Here is a 22,349-nt window from a genome sequence, read left to right as displayed (position 1 = left end):
GATCTGGCAGAATTCTTCTTATGTTCATGTGTTATCAGAGACCATGGCACCATGCCATAGTGTCTGGGATTATAACCCTGTGAAGTAGGTTAGAGTAGCAATCAGACTAGAGGTATCTAGAGAGCTTAAATGACCGAACAGAGATCTGAACTCAAGTCTCTTGGTCTAAATCCAGCATAGGACTTTCAGAAACTTCCATCTACCAGACTTTCTATAACATAGGAATGACAGTGGCCTACTTTACAGGGTTGTTGTAAGGGGAGAACCAGAGGCTTGGGTCATATGCCTGGCTTTTGCTTGCATTCCTCGTCACCACTGCAGGAATAGCTGCTTTCTGGTTATTCAAGGGTACTGGATTTGCCTGAGCAGAAACACATAGTGCTGGAGGAATGCACGTGTCAATGGACAAAGAGAGGCCTGAAAGGATCCAAGCCCTAGAAAAAGAAGAACTTGCCTCATGCAGTTGAAATGATAGAACAAAGCAAAATTCTGCAACCAGAAAAGCCTGCTTCTGCAATCTGCATAGGTAAAGGTAAAGGTAGTCCCCTGTGCAAGCACCGAGTCCTTACTGACCCGTGGGGGGATGTCGCATCATGACGTTTTCTTGGCAGACGTTTTGTTACGGGGTGGTTTGTCATTGCCTTCCCCAGTCATCTACCTTTTACCCCCAGGAAACTGGATACTCATTTTACTGACCTCGGAAGGATGGAAGGCTGAGTCAATCTTGAGCCAGTTATTTGAACCCGGCTTCGGCCAGGTCGTGAGCAGAGCTTGGGCTGCAGTACTGCAGCTTACCACTCTGCGCCACGGGGCTCCTAAGCAATCTGCATACCTTCTGCATATAAAGAACGTTTGCATGGTTTTCTCCTTGCTTAATGTGTTCCTCCAGTTTGCTAGTCCTGGGAAAGGGAAGGGGTTTTCTGAAGCCTTGTACAGTAAAAATGATATTAATCTAACAAAACAAAATTCTGCAACAAGAAAGGCCTGGTTCTGCAATCTGCATCCCTTATGCAAATAAAGAAAGTTTGCATATCCTTCCAGTTGGCTTGTCCTGGGGAAGGGAAGAGGTCCTCTGAAGCCCCCAAATTCCTGGAAATCTTGCTCAGATGCTCCTACAGTATCTGAGATTAGAATTGTGAACACACTTTCAAATGTACCTTTGCAATCATAAGATCTAGAAACCTCACATTTTCAGGAGGTTGGATTCCTTGTTCAGCACCACTCTCTGCATGCTGTCTGTACTCATGTAGATACAAAGCGTGGTTTTCGCTAGGCTAATAGTCTGCTGTTCGTCCAAAGAGCTCAGATCAGCATTGCTAACGTTCCCAGGTTGTCTTTCCACCCAGGCAGTTAAGAGACCAGCCGGGTGGACTTGGCTTTAGCAACAGTCTTGTGCCCTGTGCCTTCAGGCATCTCTCTTTCTTGCAGTTCCACAAGGAGAGGTTTAAGATCGACATGCCCCACCGGTTTAAAGTCTACAACTACAAAAGCCCGACCTTCTGCGATCACTGTGGCACGCTGCTCTGGGGCCTTGCGAGGCAGGGATTGAAATGCGACGGTGAGTTGAGGTGATGATTGTGGCTCTTGCACACAGGCTTTCAAACTTTCTCCACTACCATCCTGCCCAGAATGGTGGTGGTTGATAGCCCAGAAGTTACGGCACATTCTTGAGTCCCTCCATCTGTTGTCTTGCAGCTTGAGGGTTGGCAATTGGGTGGGAGCCTGGCAACATGTTGGGAGACTGGATGAGGGACCCCAACTTATAGATCTGCTGAGACTTTGCCAGAACCCCCATGCTTGATTCAGAGATTATGCCCCTATCCTTCAGAAGTGTCTTGCCCCTGTGCCTAGGGCAGGGCTGACATTTTGAAAGTGTTAAGTGTGGGGGATGAACATGTTTGGGATGTGGGAAAAGAAAAACAACCAAGATCACAGTGTACAAACCCAAAGACAAACCATCACTGCAATTTATGGCCACTATGTTTATACTTAATAAAATTCCATATGATATTTACATATTGCATAAATGACAAAAAGTATCACAATGAATAATGTGATCCTGTATCACAAATTTATTCCCATCCTTGTGATATTGTTTAACAGCATCAACGAGCATCTAGATGTAAGCCCGTTCTATAACTGACCTTCCTCAGAAGTTATTCTTGCTCTTTCTCATGTTTTACCAGATAATATTAGAGCAGTAGGTTTTGTACCTGATTAAAGAAAAGCTACCAGACTGGCTTTCTTCCAATGTAAGTTTTGTGCTGTAGATAACAGGGAGCCAATTTCTGAGACAGATCCATTAAGAATAACTTCTAAGAAGGTTGTGGAGCTGTGGGCACATTTGCGCATTGTTGGTGGCAATGTCCATCAGTCATGACATTTTGGAATGAAGTTCTCGCCCAAATAAAAGAGATTACAGGTTATGACCTTCAATTTGATCCCCAAATTATCTTCCTTGACTTCTGGCAAAATATAAATGTTCTAACAATCAGGCGTGAATTAATTGACAGCTTACTGGTGGTGGCTAAAACACTAATAGCAGCAAGATGGAATCAGAGAAGTATCCCAAATGTAGATCAATGTTAAAGTCTGGGATCAGTTCATATTAGAAAAATTAACATACGTTGTACGCAAAAACGAGAATCTCTCTCTCAAATCATCTTTCTTTGAAAAGTGGTGGCCCTTCTTTGAATTTATTGCTAGTGAAGATATGTCTCCTCCGAATGACTTACACCAGACAATTCTTGATAGTTAATCACTCCATCTGTTAGTATATATAGTTAAGACTGTTCTATGTGTATCTTATCTTTGCTGTTGTTACTCCATGAGTTTACTGTTATTGTTCAACTTGTTGTTTCTTCTGTAGTTGTAGTTATGTTTCTTCATAATAATTTTCTTTTTAAAAAAGAATAACTTCTGAGGAAGGTCAATTACGAAACGGGCTTACATCTAGATGCTTGTCGGAGCTGTTCAACAATATCACAAAGATGAGACCTTTCTAAATTTATGATACAGGTTCACATTATTCGTTGTGATACTTTCTTGTCACTTATGTAATATGTAAGGATCATACATAATTTTGTTAAGTATAAATATAATAACCATAAATCACAGCGATTGTTTGTCTTTGGGATTGGGAAGAGCAGCAAGGTCCACACCACTCTATTCTATGTGGCTTTATTGGAATGCATTCAGACAGCATTTTTTAAAAACCATATTATGTCTCCTTCATAGCCTGTGCCATGAACGTCCACCACAAGTGCCAAACCAAAGTGGCAAACTTATGTGGTGTAAACCAGAAGCTGATGGCTGAAGCGTTGGCACTTATCGAGAGTGCGCAGCAGGTGGGTACGGGCTATGATTCTGCGTCTGCTTGGCAGAATGCAGAGGGAATTGGGTGGTACTCTCTGGTTCCAGGAGATGGTCTAATGGGGTTTTCAGGTGACTTGGCCGCTTGAGAAAATTCCGTAGCACCTCCAGAGCAAGAAACACCTGAATGCCCAGAAAACTATGCAAGAGTAACAACAGATTGGAAATCTGAAATTTGCAGACAGTGAGAAAACCAAATGAGAGGTCACCTGTGAGACTGGAGATTAGTATCTCCCCTAGTTTTTTAAAAGCAGCCATGGGTGGGGGCTGCTTTTAAATTGAAGCCATTCCCCTGGGAAATTAATGCCCCCCATGATAGATTCTATTTCCACTGGGCTCTATAATTTGTGTGATGTCTACAGACCTCTGGTATGCATGTCTTTTCTCTCTCTCATGTGAAACAGGCTCGACATTTGCGTGATCCAGAGCAGATTATGCGAGAAGGGCCACTTGAAATTCTCTCCCCTGACAAAGATGCGTCTGCCGCCCCTTCAGTGCCAGGCCTGCCAGGGGGGAAAAAAGGTACTGTGGATTATCGTTTGAGCATCCCCCTCAGTTAGTACCTTCCTCCATACAAGGTACTTCCCCTGCCCCAACATATATTTCTCCCTGTTTTCAACTCTTTCCCTGCCAGATTAGGAGATTTATACTGCAATCCTATACAGAGGAACAGCCTTCTAAATCCATTGAAGTCAATCAGATTGGAAGGGTATAAGGATTGCACTGTAAATGTGTGTCTATGCTGCAGGCTAAAACTGATTTAATAGTGATTCCCCCTCTCTCCTGCAAATTGCTACTAGGGCTTCCTGTACTCTCACAGCTTCAGGTGGGTACCTTTGTTGTAGTAGAAGAGCAAGATTTGGAACCAACTAGATTCCAGGGTATGAGCTTTTGCCGAAGGGAGATCTGACTCTCAAAGGTCAGAGTTCATACCTTGGAAATCTAGTTGGTCTTTAAGGTGCCACTGGACCCGAATCTTGCTTTACTCTTCTTGCAAGAATTCATGAAGCCCTATTGCCTAGAGCTGGCAACTGGTGGGCGATTGTGGGGGGCGGAGACCAACCTGATCAGCATCACACTGATGTTACGACATCACTTTTGGCACAAACTGGAACTGGAAAGGATGTCATCATGTTGGTGTGCAAGACTCTAGGATACACTCAAAACTCTATGGTCTAACCTAGATTAACCTAGTTAATCCTAGAGTGATGTGCCAACGCAGTGGTGTCACTTCTGGTTCATGCTAGAAATGATGTTGTGGTGTTGGTGGGGAGCCAATCTCTCCCCCCATTTTCCCTCTGCTGCCCTATCAAGTGGTAGCAGAGGACAGTAGGTTCAGGGTGGTAGACCTAGGGGAGCCCAACTTACTGGTCATGTGCAGCTGGCCATCAAGTGTTTAGAGGTGCTTGGAGGGGCGAAATGGGAAGGACTTTTTGGCCAGTTACCCAAGGTGATGAGGACTGAGTGGAGGCTGGTGGGAAGAGAAATGCCCCCCAAGATGAGCCACCATTGAAGCTAGCGCCCTCTGGTGGTGAGATGGAGGCAGCAGGGTAAACATATCAAGCAGCTGAGACTTTTGAGAGGGAAAAAAATCTACCTTTAAAGTAACTGAAGACTATTTTTAAATAACTTTTTTATTTCTAAACTTTCAAGACAGCAATAACAAAAACATATCAATAACAATAACATAACAGTAACTAGATTCCAAACATTCTTAACTAGACAGATAAATCTAACAAGGAGCATATTTACAGGTCATTATTGATCAAAAAAGACAAATATCTACCAAGGGCTTTTTTTCAGGGGGAACGCGGGGGAACGGAGTTCCGGAACCTCTTGAAAATGGTCACACGGCTGGTGGCCCCGCCCCCTGATCTCCAGACAGAGGGGAGTTGAGATTGCTCTCTGCGCCGCTGGAGCAGCACAGAGGACAATCTCAACTCCCCTCTGTCTGGAGATCAGGGGGCGGGGCCACCAGCCGTGTGACCATTTTCTCTGAGGGCAACCCACTGAGTTCCACCACCTCTTTTCCCAGAAAAAAAGCCCTGTATCTACATATTTCTTAGGTACAGTATAATCCTCAATGTGGGACTCTGTAATATAGTTTTAAAAGGGAAGCCAAAGAACGATTGATAGTTGGGGTTCTCAAGAGGCTATTTGGTCAGTTATTTTGTTAGAGATTAAAAGGTCCCAGACCTTTGATATCAATTGTTTGATAGTGGTTATATGGCCGGTTTTCCACTTTTGAGCAATAGTCGTCTTAGGGCCTACTATCATTATTAAAACAAGATCTACCCTGTATGAGGGTACTGTGTTTCTGTGCCGTTAAGTTCGTAACTGGAGACTATGAGCCAAGCTACAAGTGAGGAATGACACTTGCCTGGCAAGTGAACAGACTCACGTGTATTCCTCCCTGTTCACTTGTTGTTCACTTGCTCGCCACTTGATCAAGCGGAGAGCAAGTGAATGGCAAGTGAACAGGGAGGAATACACATGAGTCTGTTCACTTGCCAGGCAAGTGTCATTCCTCACTTGTAGCTTGGCTCTATTTTAAATGTCCTGTGATGCATTATAGAACCTCAAGGCGTCTCCTGGGAATCTCCAATAGAAGATGGAATGAGCCCCGATGCTCCAACGGTACCAGAACCGAGGATAGATCTGCCAAAATTAGGCATAGATGATTTTGTCTTGCACAAAATGTTGGGGAAAGGAAGTTTCGGCAAGGTAAGTTGTGAAAGGGAAACTGGGAAGCAAATTCAATGAGTGTTTCACAATTTGAGAAAACACTGCCCTTTCATATTCACTTAACAAAAGGCTGGTTTTACCACATGCCTATATATATAACAAATCTTGCCAGGCCTTAGTCTCTTCAGACAGAGCATTCCACCAGGCTGGGGCCAGGATCAAAAAGGCCCTGGCCCTGGCCGATATATATATATATATATCAATATGTGTGTGTGTGTGTGCGTGCGTGTGTGTGTGTGTGTGCATGCGTGCTCCAGGGAGGCTTGCCTGGCATCGACCAGGGCCAGGGCCTTCTCGGTCCTGGCCCCAGCCTGGTGGAATGCTCTGTCTGAAGAGACTAAGGCCCGGCAAGATTTGTTACCCTTTCGCTGGGCCTGCAAGTCAGAGCTGTTACGTCAGGCATATGGGGCAGTGCTAGGTGGAGCCCCCCTGGCCGGTTGATGAGGCCCTCCCCCACCACCGATAACCCCCATTTTTAAAAAACTTTTTAATGCAGAGGAGCTCTGAAGTTGTTTTAAATTTTTGATCAGTTGAATTCTGTGCCACTATGCTGATATTTATAATTTATAATTGTATTTTAATTGTGTAAATTAGATGTTTTCAGAATCATTAATTATGATAATTGTTTTATATATTTTAACCTTTATGAATCTTGTAATCCACCCTGAGCCTGCTGGAGATGTGGGGAGGGTGGAATAAAAATTGAATATATATATAATAAAATAAAATGTATAAAATGGAATATGCTCTTTCTAAGTTATCATGTCAGACACAAACCCTTCTTGCTTTGACATTTCTCCTGCCCAAAATGATATGTAGTAAATGGTTACAGTATCTTTTTCTGGTGTATTTACAAACCTGTAGGCTTCCCTTTTATATGTTGATTTTTTATACTGTTATCCAAAAGAAAAAAGTCAATACTTGTTTTTTAAGAAGTCCTATGTATATTTGCTGCAAAATGCATGACTAACATTTCAATATGTAACAGAACTGGCCCCATCTGGCATCCACCACAAAGATAAGAGAGAGAACAAGACCCATGTCATTTTTCAAAGCAATAGCACTGCATGCTATCAGAAAAGAATGTGCAATGCGCTTCAGTGCACTTGAGTGCTGCTCAACTACAGCTAATACTGTTTAAAGAAACAAAGGAGACTACCTGACAAATATTCTCAAGGCTGAAATTCAGGAACCCCTACCCAAAAGCTGACCAATATCTTGAGTTGCATGCTTATTTTGCACAGTGCAAGACTGGTATCAGTGGCATAGCATGGGGGAGTCAGGGGGGCAGCTGCCGCAGGTGCAAAACTTTGAGGGGGCGCCATGTCCATGGCCCCTCCCCGAGAGTGCTCCTGGCCCGCCTCCCTGCTCCCCTCCCTGCCCCTTCCCCTCCACCGCCCACGCCGCCACTGCCAGCTCAGCACCCAGTGAGCCAGGTGCCCCAGCAGCATGACAGGCAGTGCAGCAGGCAGCCCACCTCCCTGCTCGTCTCCCTGCCCCCATGGTTCGGGCCACTTGCCTCCCCTGCTCCTTACCTCTTCGCTGCATCCACCCATGTCGCTACCATCAGCTCAGTGCCCAGCAGTGGCACGGGCAGCTACAGCGAAGTGGTAAGGGGCAGTGAGGTGAGTGGCCTGAACTGCAGGAGCACTCAGGGGGTGTGTCCCTACATGATGACATCACTTCCAGGAAGTGATGTCATCGTGCAGAGCCCAGAGTGCGTGCGTGCTTTGTGTACGTGCACGGGGTCAAGGACACCACCTCCTGCCCCAGGTGCCCCTATCCCACACTATGCCACTGACTAGTATTGAGGGTTTCCACGACTGACTTGCAATCCGTATTCCATGTAGCAAAAACATTTTAACAGGTGACTTGCCCAAGTTTACACAAAGCGTCTGAGGAACAGCCGAAAACTAAACACAGAGAATCTTTTTTTTTTTTCTGGCAACTTTGGGTGCTTGAGCACCTTTAGGCTTAATGCACATTCAGTGAAATGGTTCGGAGCCGAAGCTGAATTTTTAAAAAATACTGTTAATATCGAGTGTATTCAGTGCTAAACCAGGAATCCATTGCAAGAAAATTCAGATTCTATACCAAGAAAGGCTAAATTATGTTACCTGTAAAAATAAATACAAGTTTTCTCTTACTTGGATTATTTATTCTTCTGCTAGTTGTCTAATTTTGGGGAAAGGTGACAGGGATTTGGATGGTGCTGAAGTCCTCCTCTTGGAGGCTTCCCATCCTACTAAGCCTTCTCTTCTCACCTTGAACATTTCATCCTGATCTGGGTTATGTTTTATTTTGTTAAATGAAAATTGGGATTCTTACAGTGTGATCCCATGCAGAGTTACCCCAGTCAAAGTCTATTTCTTTTAAGGGACTTAGACCAGAGTAGCTCAGCATAGGATTGCACTTATAGCCTCAAAACAGGTGAGATGCAGGAGATCCATGGCTAGATCGAGTTAAATCTGTGTAAAGTTCTGATTTAGATAAAAAAGATAGGGCTGCCAACCTCCAGGTGGAACCTTGAGTCTCCCGGAATTGATAAATAAATCGTTATGTAAGCCCAGGAAACCTAATTGAAGGATTCCATGTTTGGGCCATTAGCAGAGTCTATCATTTAGCAGAGGAAGCATGATTATAGGTGGTTGTTGTGAGCAGGCTCTGCTGGCTGGTGTGTGTGCAGGAGAGAAAATAACAAAGCGTACACTCGCTTATATTTAGACAAGAAATAAGAGTTCTTTTTTGTAGGAACTCCATGCTCTGATTGGAAAGGAGGAGAGATGGTACCTAACTACCTATCTAGTCTAAGGATGGACATGGATGCTAGGACAAGTCCTGCATCCATGCTTCCAAGATGGACGGAGGAGAAGGAGAGAGAGGTTGCCTGAAACAAAGCCAGGAAGAAAAGAGGTGAAAGGGAGGAAGTCAGGAGGAGGAAATCCTGAGAATAGCAGTCTACATATCAAAGGACAGACAGAGCAGTAAACAGTAAACAGATTGTCCTGACCTCTCTATCTTTCTAACTCTTTGGTTTGTCCCCCTCTGCAACCTGAGGAAAGGGACAGCGCTGAATCCTCCTCTTCCAACAGGAATTACAGCTGATCTCCAGTCCACAGGGAGCAGCTCCCCTGGAGAAAATGGCTACTTTGGAGAAAGGGCTCTATAGCATCACATTCCAGCTGGGCTCTCTCCTCTCCCAGACTCTGCCTTCCCCCAGGCTGCACCCCCAAATCTCCAGGATTTTCCCAACCCAGAGCTGGTAACCCTACATGTAAGTCCACAATATTAGCACGGCCAGCAAAGCTACAGAATTTGGATCTGGGTGAGAAATTCGTAGGGTGAGATCAGTTGTAATTCTAGGAGATCGCCAGGCCCTGCCTGGAGGTTGGCAACCCTACTTACACCCTACGATGCCAATCGATGAAGACAATCCCTTTTAACTTCAGGTCTTCCTTGCGGAACTGAAAGCCTCCAGCCAATTTTTTGCCTTGAAAGCGCTGAAGAAGGACGTGGTGCTGATGGATGACGACGTCGAATGTACCATGGTGGAAAAGCGGGTCCTCTCGCTTGCGTGGGAACACCCCTTCCTCACCCACGTCTTTTGCACATTCCAAACCAAGGTAAACAAAAAAACCTTTGTTTCTTCAGTTTATTTTGGAAACAAGAAGAAAAATGTTGGCTTTGGTGTGTTGTCCCATGTGAACACACCAACTTGGTGTAGCTGTTATATCAGACTGAGGCTACCTGGGGTCCAATCACAATTCGGACTTAAAGATTACTGGGTGATCTTGGGCCCATCACACAATCCCAGCCTAACCTATCTCCCAGGGTCGTTGTGAGGATAAAAAGAACCATGTACAGGCAGAAGAAAACGTCATTAATTTAATCTGAGGGGAGTTTTATGTTATACCTCTTAGCAGGGGTTTTTTTCTGGGAAAAGAAGTGGCGGAACTCTCAAGAGGAAAATGAGGAAGAAACACATGGGATTCTTTGAAATCATATTATTTTCAAGCACTATTGCCGAGTATTTTCAAGAGGTGCCGGAACTCCGTTCCCCCGCGTTCCCCCTGAAAAAAAACCCTGCTTCTTAGTGGCCTTTGGCAATTAAGGTTTTATCCTCTTAGTTGCCGTTGGCAATTTTGTGTGAACTGGCCCCATTTAAGAGCAATAAGTGATTGTTTGTTTGCTTGCTTGCTTCAGTTATACCCTGCCTTTCAACCCAATAAGTCCCATCTTTCTCCTCTCTTCTATTTTATCCTCACAACGACCCTGTAAGGAAGGGAGATTAGGCTGAGAGAGTGTGACTGGCTCAAGTTCTCTCAGTGAGCTTCCATCGCAGAGTGGAGATTCGAACGTGGGTCTCTTAGAGCCCTGTCCAACACTCTAACCAATATGAAAAGAGGTCCCAAATAATTGTTTTCATTCTTCAGACATCTTCAACTCCTGCCTAATCTAAGGACCAAGATGTACAGTCATGATTTGCTTGCTCTGCACGAATATGCGATTCTTTGCATTTGTAAACTGCTTTGAGTTTTCATGGTGGGATGTGTGTACACTTTCGTATTTTATATCACTTTTTTCAAAAGTGATCCAATCAGTAATATTGTAGCCTCTACAACTGTCTTGTAATCTAGACCTTATTGTCGTCTATACTTGGAGGCTGAAAGAGAGAGCAGAATAGGTCTGGTTACCTAGTAAATTTGTAGTGTAGTGGTTAGAGTGTTAGATCAGGATCTGAGAGTCCCGGGTTCAAATCTCCGCTCTCCCACGGAATCTCACTGGGTGACCTTGAACCAGTAATTATCTCTCAAAATAGCCTCCCTCATAGGATTGTCGTGAGGGATGAAGGAGGGAAGACAGATATAAGCGCCTTTCGGTGCCTACTGGGGACAAAAGTGGGGTATACATTTCTAAATAAATAAATGAGTAAACTCTTGTGCAACGCCTCTTCTCGAGCACTTAGCTGCTAGTTATGTTCCACAAGCCCTCGTGCAAAATCTCTGAGCCCCGTGGTGCAGAGCAGTAAGCAGCAGTATGCAACCCAAGCTCTGCTCACGACCTGAGTTCAATCCTGGCGGAAGCCAGGTTCAAATAGCCAGCTCAAGGTTGACTCAGCCTTCCATCCTTCTGAAATCGGTAAAATAAGTGCCCATTTCCTGGGGGTAAAGTGTAGATGACTGGGGAAGGCAATGGAAAACCACCCTGTAACAAAAGTCTGCCAAGAAAATATCATGATGTGATGTCGCCCCTCACCCCATGGGTCAGTAATGACTCGGTGCTTGCACAGGGGACTACCTTTACCTTTTTACTACAAGAGGTGAGTTCTGTAGCAGATCTCCAGATTCTGTTTAAGTGAGAGGTTGTACCACCACTTGGGTAACTTTGTGTCCAAGGGAAAGCATTGGTGCTTTTCCACAGTTGCTTCCACAAGAGCTTGTGCAAGCATCCATGCAGTACTTTGGTAGGTGAATTCCATAGCAATTCTTATGCTCCTGCTTGTGTAAGAGCTCTTGCACAGGTGGGGGGACATCTTTGAATTGGAGGCAAGTGGCACAGCACATGAATCTGTGGTGCAAAACAGCACTTCCACGTGCCGAAAGGCTGCATACATGTGCATCTTTGTAGACAACACATTTTGCTTGGAGATCAAGGAGGGGTAGAGGTAGTAAATAGAAAGAGAGTTGGTGTCAGTGTTTATAAGAGCATGCAGAACGGTTCCTATTTAACCTTGGACTCATTGGTGGTACTGACAGTACCTCATTTGCCCATCTGTAAAATGGGTATTTTTTGAGCATCAGTACAAATTCATTAACTAATAAAAGAGTAGCTTAGGCAATATTCCATTTCCTGCTCTGGTGCTTCCGAATGGCTCACAAATTAAAATCGTACCATTATTTGCCATCATTTGCTAGGAAAACCTCTTCTTTGTAATGGAATATCTCAACGGGGGAGATCTGATGTTTCATATTCAAATCTGCCACAAGTTTGACATGAGCCGAGCAAGGTAAGATGGGGTCAGTTTTGCTGCCCATTCTGAGAGATTATCCAACAATAACATTTCTGATTCGGTACAGTCCTTGCAGGAACATACCACCTCGGAATGTGGTGGTGGGGATCCTTGGTTTGAAAGGTAACATTTTCTGTGTGATATGAGCAGAACAACAGGGCTACCAGGAGAAGCCACTGGGTGGAGAAGATTCCTCCATGTCTCTGACCCTTGGGTGGTTCTACCCTATGGTAGATCTAGTGGTAAGGAGACTTACCTTAGGGGGCAATGATGCAGTCAATTCCAGCACAACCCGGAAGTGACATTATCCCATAGAGTTGACCCTCTCTCGTTCAAAACACTATGGTTTAATCATAGAGTTTAGGGTGACTGCTAGAGCAGCACGTAACGTGATGATGTCATGTCCAGGTTATGCCAGAAGTGATGTCATCATGGCATCTGTGTGCCATGCTGATCTCCACATTTTCCTCAGCATTTCCCCCACTACCACTCACCAAAGCTGCGTTGGAAAGAGCCAGTTATTTTGGACTGTAGCTCAAAGTTCTGGTGTTGATGCAAGTGAGTTCATAACTCTAGCTCCTCCTCTTCCTGTCACATGACTTCTTATCTAGTGAGCTCAGTGAGCCTCAGGCTTATTCAGTCCCAGGTGTGGAAAGTCTGACCAACACAGTATTCAAATATTCTTCTAACGTTTTAGATTTATTTTAGTCAGTTGACTTGTTGATTTCTTCCTCTGTGGATGTTTGCAGAAAGACAACTCGTACATATGAATAGAAACCAGTGCTTTTTTCCTAAAAATGTTTAGGAGGTACTCTCAGTTTGACTCAAGAAAATCACCATTTTATAGTTCAAATCGGGAAAAAATAAATGCAGTCAATGGACAAAATTACCAAGAACATGCATTACCTCATATTACACAGCTCACAATAACTTTCATCAGTAAAACACCACACTACTTCACAGATTAAACACTCGCTTCCATCTGAGACTCAGGAAACACCGTGAAAGGAAATGATGTCAGAAGACTGTCAGTGTTGAGAATTATGGGTATCAATATGCCAACCAAGCCCCTCTATAATGACACGTGCGCACAACCAAAGAGTTTCGGTATAGACAAACTCTTTGCACTCTTTGTGCAAAACGTACACAAATACACAAATTGGTCACCGCCATCAGGGGTAGCAACAAGACTGACCAATCACCGTGCTAGATTCCAACTACCAGAGCTCCAAGTGGCTTAGAGAAGACTTGTTTGTATTTGTCTGCACCCTAACGATCACCGATTATGCCAGCGATCTCGGTGGCGTGTTCGATGCTCAAAGACGTTCCATTTTTTGTAAGATGAACAGCACTCCTAGTGAGTTTAAATATAACTAAACATCTTTGTTGCCAACATACGCTACATAAAACGTAACAAATCACATAAATATCCATAATAATACGTTTGGAGTTGGTTTAGCAGGAATTCCAACATTTTAAATTTTTTACTTTCTCCCGTTAGATTCACATAATGTTTAGGGGTACGTGTACCCTTGCGTCCCCCCAGAAAAAAAGCACTGTTAGAAACAATGAATAAAACCAAGACTCTTGACTTTTTCAGGTTCTACGCTGCTGAAATTATTTGTGGGTTGCAATTCCTTCATTCCAAAGGAATCATATACAGGTAGGATTGTATTGTATTTTGCTGGAGAAAATGAGCACAGTTTTATCAATGTCAATACCGATAAAGAGTGTACTAGCAGAATCAAAGAAAAACACCAGCATATGCTGCATTGCTGGAACGTGCATTTTAAAAGGTAACAAATGCATATTTTATAATTAAATCCCCTTTTCCCTTCCTTACTCTGCCCTATTGCAAACTAGTTAGAAGAAATGCCACTGTGCTAAGACAGAAAGTCCAAATATTTATTTACCATTCAATATATTTGCAAAGGATATTCTTACAAAGATACACAGTTCTTTAGAGATAATACAAATGTTGTTTTTACAAGGATAAACAATTCATTAAAGAGATAGTACAACACTCCAAAGGTAAGAGCAACGAACACCAAAGTCTCTTATATTTTCTTTCTTCCAAGTGCTTAAAGAGATCTTCACACTTCCCATCGACCAAACATGCTACTGCTGTGGGTGCATTTTCGCAGACTTCCTCAAAGTTGCATATTATGCAAAATGTCACATGAAGCCTAAGCCTTTAGTTATTAAGTATTATTTTCTGACATCAAATTGTTCTTCCCGGAGTAGAATCCTCCAAGAGAAAGACAACCACCTGGTTCCTTACAAAACGGCCCAAAGGTTCTTGCAAACTAGGGCCATTTCCACACAGCTTACCTTCCCTCGGAACGACCCGGAACATCACGCAAAAAACCCAGAAGATTGCATTTTCTTGCACGAGATTTGTGCAACATCACGCAAATCTCGCGTGAGAAAATGCGATCTTCCGCCTTTTTTGCACGATGTTCCGGGTCGTTCCGAGGGAAGGTAAGCTGTGTGGAAACGGCCTAGGCCTGCTTAAGTCTGTGATATGCATTTCACAACTGGAAAGAGATGAGCGACCTTGTCACACCTGTGGTTTCCCACAATGTAGGCATGTGCTGGATTATTTCAGTTTTCCAGCTGTGGTGGAATTCACTTAACAAATCTGATGCCCCTGTGAGTATATCTCGATCCAGTGCTGTGTCCAAGTATTTTCTAACACATACAGATGATGAATTCCCAGGTTCTGTGAGCCTCCCACGTTACACGAGAGCTGTCCAAGTACATAAAGTATATGAAGACATATAGGACATGCTATGCTATAAAGACCCTTCTGTCTCGGTAGCATTTTCATAGAAAAGGCTTCACCCGTTTTTGTCTTGCAGAGACCTAAAGCTTGATAATGTTCTCTTAGACAAGGAAGGACACATCAAGATTGCTGACTTTGGGATGTGCAAGGAGAACATATTTGGAAATGACAAGACAAGCACGTTCTGCGGAACTCCCGACTATATTGCACCTGAGGTCAGTAGGCGTGACCCTATTGCTTAGAATGGCCACCGCCTCTGTTAGCCACAATCAGTAAATGGAACCTCCCTGTACACGGGCAGTATATCTTTTAACATCATGCTTGGAGAAAAGAACAGCAGAATGTCTCTTCCTTTATGCCTTATTTAAGAAGTTTACATGACTATTTGTCAAGAATGCTCTAGCTTTGAATATCCTGGACAGATCAAGGAGTTGAACTAAAAGGCCCCTTCCAAAACTAAGACTCTATGAATTGAGCTAGACACTGCTGGAAAGAGAATGCTGAACTAGAGCAACCTTTGAGATGATCCAGCCGTGTTCTTAATGGTCCCCATTTTGGGGGGAGTGCTTCTCCCATGCATACTCGCTGCATTTTGAATTTTGCAAACACACGAGTCTAGCTATCTTGATTTTGCAAAATGTGCGATCCCCCCCCCTCCAGAATTCAAACTTCCCAATCATTGTTGACATTTCTACCCTGGGCCAATAGTAGTCTAACCTCCAGTGTGAGTTTGAAGCCATATGGAGTGATATGAGTCCAGACCATCTTCTGAATTTCTCAGCAGATTTTTGACACTATAAATCAACATTCTATTAAGTCCTCTGATAGGGTGTAAGGAACGGCTTTGAAGCAGCTCTGTCCTTTCTGCTCTGAGCATTGCCAGAAAGAGCCTTTCTTATTCCAATGATTTAATTCAATGCACGATTTTAATCTTTTAATGTACTTTTACAAGAAAGTTGGTTTTCTTGCACATCCTTTTAAACCACTGCATACAACTTTTAAAGGTCTGACTAAACAATACACTGGGAGAGCCATAATCAACTCTTCCCAACATTTTTAAAGACCATGCAGGACTCTGGCTGACATAAAGGCCACTGAACTAGAAGAAGGGGGAGAAAGAACTCATAAAGCCCCCAAGTTATATCCCAGGCATTCTTAATTAAAAGAGATTCAGAGCCAAGCTACAAGTGACACCTGACACAGGTTGGACACTTGTCAGCTTCCCTTAAGTTTTGATGGGAAATGTCTTACAGCTTGGCTCTTCATTTAATTGAAGTTTACAGAGTGGCAGTCTATGGGAGGGAGAACATGTGGTCAGGAGGGAAGTGCAGGCATCAGGATCTTGCCAGGTGCCTCCCTTCCCCTCTGCTGGGTGTGTGTGTGTGTGTGTGGAGGGGGGGTCTGTAAACTTCAATTAAATGGAGAGCCAAGCTGTAGGACCAGGACGCCTACATTTCCCATCAAAACTTGACGGAAGCTGACAAGTGTCCAACCTGTGTCAGGCATCACTTGTCGCTCGGCTCTCAGTGACATCCTAAGAAGAATTATACCCTTCTAAGCCTATTGACTTTAAAGGACTTCGAAGGGTGTGACTTTTTGGGGAAGGACTGTGGCTCAGTCTAAGAGCCACAGTTTTGCGTGCAAAAGGTCCCAGGTTCAATTCCTGCCATCTCCAGCTGAAAGGACCTGGTGGTAGGTGATGTGGAAGACCTCCACCTGAGACCCTGCAGAGCCACTTAGACAATACTGACCAATGGTCTGAGCTTCATGTGTGAACTCTGCTTAGGATGGCTCTGCTCATGTTACATGTTTTGTTGGAGAAGACCTTTGTGCCCGAGACCTTGGAGAACTGTGGCCAGTCAGAGTAGATCGGGGATCCCCAACCTTGTTGAGCCTGTGGGCACTTTGGGAATTTTAAGTGGGTGCCACTACCAAATGGCTGTCGTGGGGTCTAGCTCCAATCATCAAATATTGGAAGGTTCCCATTTGGGAGTTCCAAGCCGGGGCCCTCTTATGATGAAGAGAGTTTTCTTCATGTGGGTTCTGACTTCAAACTAAAGGCCTCCTGGACTCTTCAGAAGAACCAACTGGTGCAAAGAGATGGAGGAAAGCCAGGACTTTGCTTGGGGGAAATACGGTTTTTTGGGGGGGGGGAAGGAAGTGGGCACCAGAAAACATGCTGGCAAGCATTGTGGTGCTATGGGCACCATGTTGAGGACCACTGGAGGACATATTACTAGCTTTGATATACCCTGGCTTGTCTCAGTGAAGGGCAACTTTGTATGTTCAAGTCCTCCTTTTCTTCAATTTCCAATTCCCTTCAATGGCAGATTCTCTTGGGACAGAAATACAACATGTCTGTAGACTGGTGGTCCTTTGGCGTCCTCTTATATGAAATGCTGATTGGCCAGTCACCATTCCACGGCCAGGATGAAGAGGAACTTTTTCAGTCGATCCGCATGGATAGCCCATTCTATCCTCGCTGGCTTGACACCTATGCAAGAGACCTTTTAGTGAAGGTGAGAAGGGATATATCCCACACAAAGAATCCCTTTTTTCCTAAATACGTCTCAATATTTTTTTAAGGGGGAGCTGTTTATATGGGGAGTTCATTTCCTTTTTCATTAAAATTGGAGCCTTCGCAAATAGAATTACCTTTACCAGAGGAATAGCACTTTAATTAACTAACATTTGGTTGGCAATGTTTCTGTTATTTGTGTTTGTTTATAACGTTAACTAGCCGCATTCTCTGCCCCAAGGCAGCACCGAGCGTGTTGAAATTCAATAAACACTGTCATTTGAGAAAATCAGAGCAATAAAACAGTATCAAACACTGACAGTCAGTTTATTAAATAGCAAATGATCATTTCTGATCTCTAGAGAAGGTCACCGGCTCAAGAAAAACATTGAAAAACAAAGTGTTTTGATTTGCCATTGAAAAATATCTAAGAATTAGTTGAGATAACGAGGGCTGCACCTGGGACACAAAAACAGTAGCATCAAACTGCATTTTTGCACAAGAATGAAAGAGAAAAGGGGTGAGAAGTAAGGGACAGGGGACAATGGCAGCATGTGGAATGGGTAAAACTCCTTTCCCACACTTCTTGTTGCTGTTGCCATGGCAGGGCCATGTTTTCATACCCCTGTCTTGATGAAGCCCTTGATTCAAAGTTGGTGGTCCGCGAGAGGCCAAGTACAGTTGATTCCCTGAGCTACGAATTGGCCATTCCTTTGGGGTAATCTGGTTGTGAAATAGGTCACTCCTTGGCTAGTGAAATAGGTCACTCCTTGGCTAGATTCACTTGATCTAGACAGGAATCACCCTTCCCGTCATTGCAGGTGAGTCTCTCCTGACGAGGGCCGTTTCCACACAGCTTACATTGTTCCGGAAAACAGCGAAATCTCGCACGACATTGCATGAGAAGACGTTGTTATCGCACAAAATCGCGCGAGAAGATACAATAACAGTGTCTTTCTGTGAGATTTTGCGCGAGATTTCGCTGTTTTCCGGAACAAGGTAAGCCGCGTGGAAACGGCCGAGGACAATTCCAGTCTAGTAGCACCTTAAAGACCAATAAAATTTCCAGAGTATGAGCTTTCAAGAGCCGAGCTCCCTTTGTTGGATTCTTTGTATAATGTTTTGCATATAAATAAGTTTTTGTATTTTGTGTTGCATGCAAATAAGTTTTGTTATTTCTGATGGTTAATGTTGGGTTTTTAATATTTGTTTCCTGGGGGTTTAAATAAAGGCCTCTAATATAAGAAGGAGTGGGGCTGGATGGGTGAGTGAAGTGCACTATGAAGTGAAGTGAACTGCAGTTTTTAGCCAAAATGCTGAGGGGAAAGTGTCCATTTTGTCAAGTTCAGTGAATATGTGTGGAGTTCTGAGAAATTCTGGCTAAGTCAGATAAACTGTGTGCGAGCCCAGCTCGCTCTGTGCGCATCTCAGAGTCTCTCTACACAAGACGTCATACACAGGAATGCTCAAGTGAAAGAGCTTACACTTATTCTCCCGTTGTGAATACACATGCACTGCTAGGGAGACAGAGTACATTTGAATATAAGACCACACAGAAAGTAAGTCACTTGAGCATCCCCGTGTAAGATGTCTTGTCTAGAGAGACTCTCAGAGCCAAGCTATAAGTGACGCCTGACACAGGTTGGACACTTGTCAGCTTCCGTCAATTTTTGATGGGAAATGTAGGCATCCTGGTCTTGCAGCTGTAATGGAGAGCCAAGCTGTAAAACCAGGATGCCTACATTTCCCATCAAAACTTGAGGTAAACTGACAAGTGTCCAACCTGTGTAGGGCATCACTTGTAGCTTGGCTCTCAGAGAGAGGTTATTCTAGCTAGGTCAGGCAATCTGTGTGGAAAAGCCTGAGGGCCAAGCTACACATGACGAATGACACTTGAACAGCAAGTGTATTTCTCCCTGTTCACTAAATCCACTTGCCGTTCAAGTGTCATTCGTCATGTGTAGCTTGGCCCTTAGTGAGTCTGTGTCTGTCCGTTAAGGTCTGTGTGGAAAATTCCTCTTTGTAACTAGGTCTGTGAATATGGCTTTAAGAATATATCGCTATTTTTTAAACAATCAAGCTTATGAACTTATTCTGAAACCGTTATGCTTTTCAGTGCTGTGCAATCATCATGCTTATGTACTTATAAATAAATTCTACTTTTGGTTATGCAAAAAAGGATAACTTTTTTACCTCGCAGCTTATGCAAAAAAAGGATCCCTTTTTTACCTCACTTGCTGACCATTCTGTCATACAACCATCCATAAATAAGCCTTCCTGTAATACCAGTTAAACTGATGAGATTTAAGGCAAAAACCTTTCATGACAGCAAAAACCTTTTGGGAACACTGAGGGAGTCAGGGTGGCTGCAAGATATAGGTCACACAAAATGCCACAGACAGTGTTAATGGTGGGAAGGTGTTCTTGAGGTAAAAGCCTGCGTAAGTAAAGAACACCTGAAGCTCTGTGTGTGTGGAAATAAAAGGAGTATTGGTTGTGTCCAGAGCCCTCCTGAGGTAAAAGTTTAAGGTAACTTAAGGAGGAGTTGTAATAAAGGTCTAAAAGCAAGGTTAAAACAAAACCTTGACTCTTGAAGCTCATACCCTGGAAATCTTGTTGGTATTTAAGGTGCTACTGGGGCTCAAATCTTCCTCTTCTGACATAGACCAACACAGCTCCCCACAGAAACTATCTCCTGAAGATGCATGCTTTGTTGGAAAAGATGGCCGCCCTTTATTGAAATATGGCCCAGCTTGGACATTGCCCTGAATTGGGAAATACCGGTTTTTGTTTGATCATCTGTTGCTTTTCCAGCTTTTTGTAAGAGAACCGGAGAGGAGGCTGGGAACGAAAGGCAACATCCGCCAGCATGCCTTTTTCCAGGAAATCGACTGGGTAGCTCTGGAAGGAAGAGCGGTGGAACCCCCTTTCAGGCCCAGAGTGGTGAGAACGCATTGTAGCAGATTGTTCCTTTTTCATTTCTTTGGTTCTCTGCACAGTGAACGGAGCAAATGGTAGCATGAAGGTGAGGGCAGATCTGCTTCTACCCAGACATTGGCTGCTTCCACACACGTTGGATAATGCACTTTCAATGCTCTTTAGTGATCATTTGGAACTGGGTTTTCGTGTGTGAAACACAAAATCCACGTCTAAAGGATAACTAAAGCGCATTGAAAGTGCATTATCCAACGTGTGTGGAAACGGCCATTCTCTTGGGGTTGAGCATTCTTGCAAAGGTGCTCCCATGTGGTCAGACTGAGAATACATCAGGTTTACAACCACCCCCAAACTCAAGCAGTTTGGAAACATGTTTCGATATAATTTTGATCACTTAGTGACAGCTTTGCTAGAAAGCATAATATGGGGGAAATAACAGGGAGAATTCACCACATTGTGACCTTTTCCTGTATTTAAAAAAATTCATCCTCTATAGAATTGGCCCATCCTCTATGGGCCAAACTACAAGTGACAAAATACACTTGATCATCAAGTGTATTCCTCCCTGTTCACTTGCCCTCCACTTGCTCTCCACTCAATCCACTTGCCATTCCAGTGTCATTCATCACTTGTAGCTTGGCCCTATGTTTGCCATTTGGAGGTTGGGAAATTCCTGGTGATTTGGGGGGCGGAACGTGAAGAGGGTGGGGCTTGAGGAAAAGAGAGACCTCAGTGGGGTATAATCCCATAGAGTCCACCCTCCAAAGTAGCCCTTCTCTCCAGGGAAACTCATCCCTGTTGGATGGAGATCAATTTAATTCCAGATTTCCAGGGCCCACCTGAATATTGGCAATCCAATCATACATTACTCATGCATTACTACCATGGCATGTAGGGACCAGTTCTATGAGGTACATAGTAAAGTGGGAAGGACCTGATTGGGCTGGGGAAATTATGACATTCCTTTTCATGCAAGCATGACAGCTTCCAGGTCCCCCGGTGTAACTCGGTGGTAAATACCACACTGGAAGAGACACAATAAATAAACACTATTAAATTTTATAAATATATAATTTTTTGAAAATTATTTTAGGTGAAAAATGACTAGTGCTTAATAAATATGTACCAAAATGTCTCTATAGAAAATCAATAAATATTACAAAATGACAAATTTACATACGTGTCGGCCGAATACAAAAAGCAAACAAGGTGCCTCTTGTTTTGCTTTCAGGTCCCCGAATGTGGGCAGTAGATTCCCCACCCCCACCATCTGCCCCCAAAACCACTCACCTGGCATGTGGGGGGAGGAAAGTCGGGGGAACAGGCCCTCCAGGTACGCTCCCGGAGCAGTGTGACGACGTCAATCCCAGAAGTGACGCCATTGCACACACCCCCCAGGAGGGCTCCCTCACTCTGCAATGGCCCAATATGGGCCCCAAATTGGCCCAGACCAGCCCACTGCAAAGTGTGGGAGTGTGTCTGGGCCCTGTGTGATGGCATCACTTCCTGGAAGTGACATCATTGCACCACTGTGAGAGCACATGCTTTGTGCACATGCACAGACATCAAAAAGGTAAGTGCCAAGTCCCACTCTCCTACTGGGAGGGTAAAGGGGCCTGGCAACCCAATGGAAGCCAGAGGTGCTGATGCTCTACCTAAATAAGTCCTCTTGAGATCCATTTCTCGGACCAAACCTCTTTCAAGAGGCTCCTGTATATATGTGTGAGTGCTGTCAAGTCACAAGCAACTTATGGCAACCCCAATAAGGGGCTTTCCAGGCAAGCGAAGAGCAGAGGTGGGTTACCATTGTCTTCCTCTGTGGACATAGTTCCAGAGGAGTTACCCGTCTTAGTCTGTAGTTGCATAATAGTAAAGAGTCCAGTAGCACCTTTAAGATTAACCAATTTTATAGTAGCATAAGCTTTCGGGAACCACAGCTCTCTTCGTCAGATGCATCTGACGAAGAGAGCTGTGGTTCTCAA

The 22,349-nt window shown here is 44.0% G+C and overlaps 1 protein-coding gene across 1 annotated transcript in view; it reads left to right on the top strand.

Annotated features, from left to right (window-relative positions):
• PRKCQ (protein kinase C theta) overlaps nt 1-22,349 on the top strand; it is a 72,792-nt gene that overhangs the window by 41,782 nt on the left and 8,661 nt on the right. Inside the window, exons 8-17 of the mRNA XM_054989193.1 lie at nt 1,429-1,558; nt 3,238-3,347; nt 3,777-3,894; nt 5,948-6,096; nt 9,567-9,740; nt 12,033-12,124; nt 13,728-13,790; nt 14,989-15,127; nt 17,243-17,431; nt 20,245-20,373. Of these exons, the coding sequence (XP_054845168.1) occupies nt 1,429-1,558; nt 3,238-3,347; nt 3,777-3,894; nt 5,948-6,096; nt 9,567-9,740; nt 12,033-12,124; nt 13,728-13,790; nt 14,989-15,127; nt 17,243-17,431; nt 20,245-20,373 (1,293 nt within the window). The remainder of the gene's footprint in view (nt 1-1,428; nt 1,559-3,237; nt 3,348-3,776; nt 3,895-5,947; nt 6,097-9,566; nt 9,741-12,032; nt 12,125-13,727; nt 13,791-14,988; nt 15,128-17,242; nt 17,432-20,244; nt 20,374-22,349) is intronic.

Source organism: Eublepharis macularius, chromosome 9, assembly GCF_028583425.1.
Source record: "Eublepharis macularius isolate TG4126 chromosome 9, MPM_Emac_v1.0, whole genome shotgun sequence".
In the NCBI taxonomy this organism is placed as follows: Eukaryota; Metazoa; Chordata; class Lepidosauria; order Squamata; family Eublepharidae; genus Eublepharis; species Eublepharis macularius.
This window is presented reverse-complemented; position numbering and strand designations above follow the sequence as displayed.